Raw genomic sequence first — 10,407 nt, forward strand, 5'->3', positions numbered from 1 at the left:
TTTCCCTTTTGTTTTCATGTGGACACACAAACACTCTATCACAGATAAAGAAAAAAACAAACACTTGAGTTCAGAGGATGCAAACTGTCTGTCCAAAGGACAGTTATTAAGTTCTATCTGGCTTGCCTACATAATACGTTAGAACTTTTGGAGTTAGTTTCCAATCTTTAACACTTGGGAAATTTGGCATTAAAAAACAAATCTAGATTTTGATTTCTGTTGCTGGGTTTATAGAACTGGCAACAACAGCAGTGGAATCACTGCCTTCTTTACGACAGCAGTGGAATTGCTGCCCTCTTTATGTCCCCACCTCACTAATCTCCAACACTTCTTCAAGGTTTCCCAGAACCTTCCCTGTATCAAGCTGTTAATCATTAACATTCATAATTTAGGAATTAACTCTTGGTTACCCTGTACCTATTTAAACATTACATTGAAAATAATGTTTTTGCATGAAGTACTCCAGAAATGTGAAAAGGAGAGATGAACTGGACCAAAGTTCTCAAATATGTACTAGATAATTCCAAAGAGATCTCTGGAATGCATGCTTCTAGAGAAGTCACTTCCTGCCCCCCCCCCCCCAGATATACAAGTTACCTATTTGTAGGAGTCAGAGCATACATAAATCTCATCACTTATCAAAGTAAACCAAAAGAAAAGAAGTAAACAGTGGCCTGAAAGGCAAAAAAGCAATTTTAAAAAATTAATAAATGATGAGACTATTAACAACACATGAAAAAGGTTTGCTTTTTTCTTCCCTTTAATATGATTTTTACCTTAAACACTGTGTCCCTTTAGGAAAGGGAAGAAAAGTTAATAAAGGAACCTATCACTCAAACTTAATTTTTAGTATGGCAAATAAACTGCTTTAATGAAAGGGCTGAAATCCCTAGGTTTGCACATTAAATTTTTATTCATAGTAGAGAATGGGAATTATTGATTCAGCCATGGCATCATGCATTTTGAATTCTGCAGTGCCTCAGAAGCCCATGTTACCACTGGGTGCAAATGTGTTGGCAGTGTTTTGATGCACAATGAACATGGGGTGGGTGAGGGGGTAGAGAAAGGGAGACAGATAAGGGAAGGAGGCAGATTGGATCTTCTGAGAGACAAAGTAATCAATGTTCCTTGTCTCTGAGAGACATTTAGATGAAGTATCTGATGGGCCAGAGGGTGCATTCTGAGACCAGAAAGGCAGGGTCCACTCAGTCTTCAGGGAAACCCCATGGTCTTACAGAATACTATGGAAAAAAAAAAAGTTTAATTGATGGCTGATGATTTGATACTAACACTTTGGAGAAGAGTTTGATTTTTCAAGAAAACTGTAGAAGAAAAAGAAAGAACCTCTCTGTTCAAGGTCAGGGTGTCCATCAAGGGAAGAGTAAACATCTGACATTCTAACACAGAATAGAGAGCACACAAAATCAATCAAACCTGTAAATACAGCGATCAACCTGGTGTAGCCTCATCAAAGAATCAGGTGATGTGAACATCCTTTCTTTACTTAAAGCTTGAAAATAGGTATGTTTTTCCTTCAAAAGAAATTAATCCTCTTTCCTCTCAAAGGACTCTCCCATAATTAAACAACTCCTGATTATTTCCCCCTTAGAGAATTCATGGGAATTGTTCTACACTTAGATTATGGCAGCCTGAATCAGGCCCATTTTGGGGTCTTTGGGTACCACAGATTGTAGGAGATCAGGGAAAGAATCATCTTTAGAAATAAGCTAAAATGAATTGCAAAAGTAAAGCTGCCTAAAGATAGCACGTAAGAAAGATAATCACATAATAGATTCCAAAAAGAGAAAGGTTTTGTTTTTGTTTTGATTATCTCCCTGCTAGAATTATTTTATACCAGTACACTCCTCTGTCTGGCTGGACATTGGAAGGGTAGCTTTGCTGGACTGAAAAGTTCTGGTTTTGTGTTTTCAGAAGCAGAAAGCTGGTGCCATCTATAGATTTCCATTCTGGGAGAGGTTTCTCTTTTGTCCTACTTTGCGTCAGACCTGCTGTCGTGAGGATAAGAGCGCCCAGGAGACACTTCCCTGCGGTTTAATAGGCTATGAAGGATGGGACTCATTAATTGGCTGGCAGCTGCCCCTAAACAGGACGATGCCTGGAGGTGGAGGAAGAAAGGGAAGGGAGGCCAAGGGGCAGGCAGGCTCCATCTAAGAGACCACCAGTGGGTGCCAGAGGGGGACTCCAATGCACACAGCACCTTCTCTGAAGGATCCCACAAGTGAAGTCTGAACTGCGAGCTCCACAATCCAGCCATAGACACCTAAACCTCCTTTTGGAGAAACTAGTGTTGCCTTACTGTTTCTATTTTAAATTTTAAACAACACTTCCTGAGATATTATCTTCTGCTTGATTATTTTCAGTTTGCTGGAATATTGCTTTTTCTGTCACTCCTTTAGTATGTTCTCATTGATTTTATAATACCTGTCCCTATTACATGAGTGTGTTATAACTGATTTTTTCTTTTTGAGTCTTGGTTAGGAGGGTCCTGGTGGCCCAGCCTGGCCCCTAGGCCTTCTAACTTGGCCCTGCCCTCTTCTCAGTTTCATCACCTCCCCATCCAAACTTGAGCCACACTATTCACATACTATTTCCCACTCACATGTTCTTATGTTTATGTGCTTTGCTTATGCTGTTTTCTCTATCTGGAGCAGCTTTCCTTCTTCAGTTTCTTTCCTTGTTCTGGTTCTGCCATCTCTGCAGACTCGCTCAAGGTTCTCTTGGTGGGGTTTGAATTCCAGGTACCTCATCTGCCTTCTGGACTGGAGGTCCCACGGCTTATGGTCCCTTTCAACTTCTCAGCCCTCACACCACTCCAGTAATGACCTGTGTCCCCCACTCACTAGAGTGGACAGTAAATGTTCTCTGAATAAATAAAAAACACTACTTCCAGCTCCCTCATGGCTTGGATTTATTAGATCAACATGGTGAAATTTAACCAGTGCCTAATCAGTCACGAGCTGGCACATTACCTCTTACCTTTATGGTTTTGGTCTGAAGTCTGAGTCCATTTAAAGTGTTGATGGCTTTCTCGGCATCCTTTGGATCAATATAGTTAACAAATCCATACCCTAAACTCTGTCCTGTGGAAACATTAAAAAAGACAGAGAGAGAGAGAGAGAGAGAGAGAGAGAGAGAGAGAGAGAGAGAGAGCACACTCAGTATGTTTATAGAGGCAACATTTCCCATTGCAGTGAGTCAAAACCCTCCTCTCGTAGATGGTTCCTATTATACCAGGTTTAGAGGTTTCTAATCCTTCCAACTCTCACTCTGGTTGGCATTTAAACTCACAGAAGCTGCTGAAAGTAAAATCCAGTAGGCACCCCTGCTTATCCACACCAGAATACACAAGTGTCCACAGACTCTGGAAGAGGCAGCACAGACTAGTGGGAAGATAGGAGGTAGGTGTGGTTTCTGAGAAGACACTTGGACTGCAATCCCGTAGCTTTCCCTAAAAAACTACCAGTTGTGTGGTTTTGGAGAAAAACCATTGAATCTTCTTCTTCTTTTTTATTTTTTTCTTTACATTTCTACTCTGGTAAGAATAGCACTAAATTCAAACAGGTTTGGAAGGGTTAGTGAAATACTGAATATAAAATGCCTACCAAGTACATCACCTAGAACATAGTAGGCACTCAACACGAGACATCTATGCTCTATTCTGTCCTATCAAATTGGGACAAACACTGGACATGGTAGCCATGTCTATTGCCTCAGACATTCCATCCACACCCACACTGGCGAGGGTAGGGGGATGTTGCAGGATCTGAGCAGCAAACATAGGAGATGTTTATAGTGAAGGAGGCAGGCATGGCCAGAATTTAAAACAGTTGTTACAAATCAGTCTTTGCCCTCATCGTTCCCTGCACCGAAGAACAATTTAAAAAAAAGAAAAAGAAAAGGAGGGAAGGTTCTATTGGCAAGAATTGGGGAGCTCCTAACACAAAGAGGAGAGTGCAAACACATTCTGCAGAGGATTTAGCTACTTTAGGTGGAGATGGCATCAACTTGTCTGCAAAGAGAGGTAGCAAGTGACAGGGCTCCCCCCTAAGTGAAATAAAAATAATGTGCTTGCGATCGTGCCACTGATTATAAATAGTCCATCAGCTCTGCCATGTGTCATCAGCCCGAAATATCATTAGGAAACTTTACATTTTCTGACATACCCTTTAAGAAACACAGAGCTTGGGGTGGCTGCAAAACCAGCTTGAACTTCCCAGGCAATGTTATTGATTTGTGGGCGGCAGCAGAGCCGAAGGGGAGAAAAATGACAGGACGTCACATGTCAGAAAAGACTGATTACATAAAATTCGCTTTGGAGTGCCGGGGCCAGGACTGGGAGACAATACAGCAAAAAAGCCTGCCATGTCCTGGTGACAGGAGCCCATTTCAGCAGCCAAAAAATCTTTCCAACAGCTTCTGTTTTGCTGGTAAATGTCTGTGTTTGTGTTGGTTGTAGGAGGGAACCTGGGAAAACAAGTTGGGCTCTGGATGAGAAAATGGGTGACTTTGTTATTCGTTATATTTAGGATGGAAGCAGAGAAAATCATGAGGAAACACAATGGCATTTGCTCTCCAAATGGAAATCCTAAAATAGCAACAGCTTCTATTAGGATATTCTTTTGTGTGTCAGAAAAATAGGGTTAGAATAGGAAAGACGGGGCCAACTTTGCCAGATATGCCCTTTACCTGCCAGGATCAGTAACTGAAGAGGAAGGAGAAAATGCTTGGTGAACAGTAGCTGCTGGAACCTTTCTCTATCCATTTCACTTGTAAGCGTGGTGTATGAGTGAGTGTGTGTGAGAGATAGAGAGAACAGTGAATTATAAGACCCTGCCACATGTTCTGAGAAACTTCATTTTGCAAATACGAAAATACAAGAGACAAATTTCATTGGTTTAAAAATATCATTTATCCTAAATTTGGCTCCACCTCATCAAGCCTAACTAAATTCACCTAATTAAATCCATTTTCATCATGCAAATTTCCCAGTCATATTTACCTTGCATATATAAGAAGCCTTAAAAAATTGCCTAAAATATTCTTATAATCATTTTTTTTTAAAACAGTCATGCATCAACTTGAGTTGATTTCAAAGGGTATTTGTAAAGCAATCATCTCAGTGATAAAGTTATGTATGAGTTCTAGGAACCTGATCAGAGGGTCAATCTATCCAGTCCAATTTAATTTGTGTAATATTAAAATGAAATATGAAAACATATAAACAAAGCACTCACCACTTAACTTCAAACATTAGACCTAACTCACACTGAAATACTGTTTGGCTGAAAAGTCATGACATAGTTTTTGTTTTTCTGTACAAAAATGCATTAAGACTTTTCTGACAGCCCAATAGTTCCTGATTCACCACACTGATGTAATAGAGTGGAGAAATTCATAATGTTTACCAGTGATGTATGTTCCTGATATGCTACCTTTCATTCTAAAATTGTTTACATAATAACAATAATAAATAAAATTAAATAATTCTTTAAAAAATTGTTCACATATTGAAGGAAATCTAAAATAAATATAAGTGGGTATAATTTTTACAGTTAATACTTTGTTGTCGTTTTAGACCTTTGCATCTGGAGGAAGGAAAACTCATCGAGACTCAGGTCCTGGGAAGGTTCCAAAGGTCAAGAGAGGGAAGGGACTCCTCGCCAGCAAGATGTGTCATAACAACCCACCTGCCTACATCAGTCCCAGATCCACCATCAGTTTTGTTCCTGACTGCAATTAGAACTACTGCATTTCATCACCTGCTCTAGGTTTAGAAAAAGGCTGCATTTCACACCAAGAATGAAGGTGCTTTTGGGAAAACTAAAAACCAGATGAGCATCGTCTCAGAAGGAAAAGGGGAAAAAGATGGCGATTCTCCTTGACATAAAATAATGAATGGCAAACTTTAAAACAGAACACTGCATTGAACGAGAAGAGGACAGAAGTGGAAAAACTTGCCTGTGAATTGAAAGATACAAGATAAACTGGCAGCACAATGAAACTACCTGTGGTTAGCCCAGTTCACGAATAGGCTTTCTTCCCGTGCCTCTCAACATCATAGGAGGAGTCCAGCTAAGTCTAATAAAAAATACTCTATGGATCTAAGCACTCCCTGTGAAAAAGTTCTGGAGAGGATTAAATCCCTAGGTTGAAAATATAAAAACCCAACTATCATTTCTTTTAGACACTGTTTTAGTAGCAGGGGAAGAATAAAATGAGAAAGAATTTGTTTTAATTTTAGGGGCTATATACCAGTGATAGGTTTTGGATTTGAAGTTCTATGTTTAAGTGTACATGGAAAAATAGAGATAAAACATACAGAGAATACTTTTACCATGGGGACCAAGACAGACACCATGTTGGGAGGGCTCATAGGATCCAGTCTGGAGCCTAGAGCTAAGTGCGTATGTATCTGCATTTCAGAACTAGATTACGTATTTTTATTGTTCTCTGTTTTTTCCAAATAGCTCCATCTTCTGTCTTTATTAGTAGCAAGATTTGAGAATATAGGTATGGCAACAATATTTACAGAACAGAAAATTGAAACAAGCTTTATTTTTGTTCCCAATTTATGAGTTTATTTGGATAGCAAGTTGAATATACAAAAAATTATTGAAGTTATGCTTATTGAATAAGCTTTATTGAAAAATAAGATCTGAAATGAACACTGTCTCTAAAGTTAAGAAATTATAGTGAATATCTGGTTTCTTGATGCCTAAGTGACCTATAACCCATGTGTTTAATTATTTCCTAATAGTCCTGTCCAGTAGGCGTGTGTGAGGCATCCCTAGTTACCATACACAAGCAGGACATGCATCCTGGGCAGTATAATTCATAATCTAGCTTCCAAGAGAAAACTAAACCCTTAGACATGATGGCTACATTTTAAAGCACTTCAGTGTATTTTAGATTAAATAGGTTCTTGTTCTCAACAAGCTGTTCTTAAATCTGAACCTGAATACTTCTGTTTTTATAAAGCACACACACACACACACACACACACACACACACACACAAAGGAGGACAATGCGTCCTCCTACAGTGACATGGCGACATCTCTATTCTGCTACAATAATTTTTATATCTAACCTCTGTCCTTATAAACCAAACACTTCTTCCTACAAAAACTAGCTTATCAAAATTTGCATTCTTGCAATATAGTAGGTACTCAGTGGATGCGTGGTAAGTGAAAGAATGAATGTACACATTTGTACCAATCTTCCACTTGCGGAAGCATATACTTAGAATGTTTTGTTTGTTTGAAGGCAGAAGAGGCAAAGAAAGAGAAACTGGGGAATGAATTTTGTCTTTGTGAGAAAGAGAGAACATGGTATCAAACCAACAGCAGGGATTGGAAAACAAAGCACAGGGAATGTCCTGGGTGGGTTCTCCCCCAGCACAGATCAGGTGAGAAGAAACTACCCCTGTCCAAATTCCAGAGATTCTCAGTATACAGAGTGCTTCTCCATCCATTCTATTGAATTTGATTTTGCAACTCTGAACAAATCATTATTTTACAGATGTGGAAACTGAAGCTCAGAGAAAACAGTGGTTTGTCCAAGGTCACAGAGGTGAATCTTAGTCTAAATTCAGGGCTGGCAAATTTTTTAATGTGTAGGTAGGGCAAGAGAGTAAATAGTTTATGCTTGCTGGGTCCTATGGTCCCTGTCACATCCAATTATACAGCAGTCACAGACAATACATAAACAAATGAGCATGGCTGTGCTTCAGTAAAACTTTAGAAAAATAGGCAGCAGGCTCAGTCTGGCCCTTGGGGCTGTTATTTGCTCATCTCTTGGTTCAGATCTTTTGATACCAAATCCTGTATCTTTGCCATAACCATAGTTACCCCATTTGAACTAAAATGTTATTAACAACTATTCTGAGGCCTTGAAATATCTCAGAGGCTTTTTTTTTTTTTTAATCATCTAAGAAATAGTAAATTATCTTTAGTGGTTTGTGCTAAGCATTTTTTACTGCATTCATTCCCTAGCAAGTGTAAAGATGATAGCTGATTGGAAACTCTTCTTTTCCCAGGATTCTGGATAGAAGTGGTTTTTCCTCGCCTGTAGGGTCCTGGAGATACTTCTGCTCCTGACGTCTTCATGGCCGATCACAGCAGTAGAGAAGTTAGCCGGAAGGAACCTCAGCTCAGTTCTGCACTGCCAACCTGCATACCTTGCTCTTTAAAAACCATTGTCCTCCAGAATCCTGTTTCTCTGCTCATCTGCAAAGCCCCCGAGGGGGCAGCCAGATGGGTAGCTGCTGCTGCTAAAAACTTCTGCACTGAGTAAGGAATTTTTGTGGATGTTAGAACTCCTAGCTAGGGCTGAAATCCTGTTTTCAAAGCACATGATAAACTCCCCAGTCACCTCAAGATCTCCTGTGTGGCAATAATCCACACGTTGGGTTAACCTCAGCTAAGTTCACATCCCAGGACTCACTCGCTGCCAGGTCTGAGATAACTTTTCCTGCTTTCAATTGCTTAGAATTTCCCTGAACACACCTAAAAGAGGTCAGAGAGATTTTCCTGCACATATAAATTGTGTGTGTGTGTGTGCACGTGTGTGTTTGTGTATGTGTGTGTCTGTGTTGGTGAACAGATTATGGGAGTTCTTTCTGGAGTGATGAAAATGTTCTAACATTACATAGTGGTGATAGTTGTACATTTGAACAATGTGTGTGTGTGTGTGTGTGTGTTTCAAAACTGTACTTGCTGTATAACCTTGGTTAAGTCATTTAAGCTTCATCAGCCTATTCCCTTATCTGGAAAAAAAGAGAGAGATAATCCCTTAATCCTCACAATCACAGGATCTCTGTGGGGATTATATTAACATGGGGACTAACAGCAGCTACAATTTGTTAGTGCCGACTTTGTGCCAAGCAATGTGTTAAGTGGCTTACTAATGTTACCTAATTTAATCCCCTGTGAAATGGGTCTCATCAGGCCCACTGTGCAGATAAGGAAAGTGAGCTTTAAGAAAGTTAAATAACCTGCCCAAAAGTCAACCAATTAGGCTCCAGAGCTAGGGTTTAAATGAGGCCAAGCCAATGGGCTATCCCGCCCCATGCTTCTCTACTGGACTAGCCAGGGCGCAAGTGCCCAGCAGTATGTCTAGCATCAGGTGAGAACTCAAGTGCACACACTTACCCTGTGTGTGTGGGGTCTCTTTTTGTTCTTAACATTTACTGGGAATGCCTTGGGGTTCTGTTACCCCTAAGGCTCTGCTCGCTTCAATTTCTCCTCTGGGAAGTCTGAGTCTTGGCTTTTCTTTTGCAAACCCAGTGTTACTACTGCCAAAGTATGGTTTAAAGGCTTGTTACTCAAACTGTGGTCCCTGTACCAGCATCATTAGCATCACCAAGGGACATCTGAGAAATGCAGGTCCTCAAGTCTTTTTTTATTTAATTTTAATTATTTATTTTATTTTGATCAGGGAGAGATGTCGAGAGAGAGAGAGAGAGAGAGAGAGAGAGAGAGAGAGAGAGAGAGAGAGAGAGAAAGCAAGCCTCCAGGTCCAGGACTTGAATTGCAGTCAGCCATGTGGGAGTCCAGTGTCCTTAACCACCAAGCCACCTGCCAGCCCCAAGTCTTACTCCAGCTTTACTGAATCAGAATCTGCACTTCAACAATATCTCCAGATGATTCAAATGCACAGTAAAGATTGAGGAGCTTTGGTTAAAAGTATGATGAGGAACAATGGAAAGAAAGGGACTTAGAGTTGGTCAGACACAAGTCAGAATCTCATTTTTTTAAGTGAATTGGGTCACACAGCAATGCACTTAAAAATTAACATCCCTGAGCCTTGGTTTCTGAAAAAACTATACACCCACCTATAGGAACAAGGAAGGGAAGCTCTGATAGGAAAGTGCTCAGAATTTCTCAATATTTGCTATCTCTCATTGTCCCTTGATTTTATATTTTTACTTTGCCATGATCTGCTTCAGTATTCTCATCTGTAAAAAGTGATTAATGTTGCTTCTTCAAAAGGTTTCCTGTTGCCTAGGCTGATGTTATCTCCTCAATAAGGCCCTAGTCTCCTTGAAAATAAAGAAGGCTTCTGCTGTTTTCTTTTACATTGGGGCACATTACAAGCAATAGACACAGAAATCCCACATATAATGGGTACCCAACTGCATGCTAGACACTACAGGTGTAGTATAAAATGACCAACAAAGTATCCTGTCTTCAGGAGGCTTATAACATAGAAGGGAAAGACAGGTATAAGAACTAATCATAGCCAAGCTGAAATGATAAATACGGCAGAGATTTTCCTTTTAAAGCTACATATAGGAAAAGAGAGGAGGTAGAGACTGATTCTGACTGAGCAGAGTAGGGAAGGCTTCCTGGAGACGGGGCATTTCAGCTGGGTTTGAAGAAAGAGT

General features: G+C 40.1%; 1 protein-coding gene across 9 annotated transcripts in view; it reads right to left on the reverse strand.

The window, feature by feature from the left end:
* ELAVL4 (ELAV like RNA binding protein 4) overlaps nucleotides 1-10,407 on the reverse strand; it is a 204,161-nt gene that overhangs the window by 22,213 nt on the left and 171,541 nt on the right. For all 9 annotated transcript variants that reach the window (XM_006147264.2, XM_006147259.3, XM_006147262.2 and 6 more), the window contains one exon: nucleotides 2,998-3,101. In XM_006147264.2, the coding sequence (XP_006147326.1) occupies nucleotides 2,998-3,101 (104 nt within the window). The remainder of the gene's footprint in view (nucleotides 1-2,997; nucleotides 3,102-10,407) is intronic.

The sequence above is a fragment of the Tupaia chinensis genome, unplaced genomic scaffold, assembly GCF_000334495.1.
Source record: "Tupaia chinensis unplaced genomic scaffold, TupChi_1.0 Scaffold000207_1, whole genome shotgun sequence".
NCBI classification, from domain to species: Eukaryota; Metazoa; Chordata; class Mammalia; order Scandentia; family Tupaiidae; genus Tupaia; species Tupaia belangeri.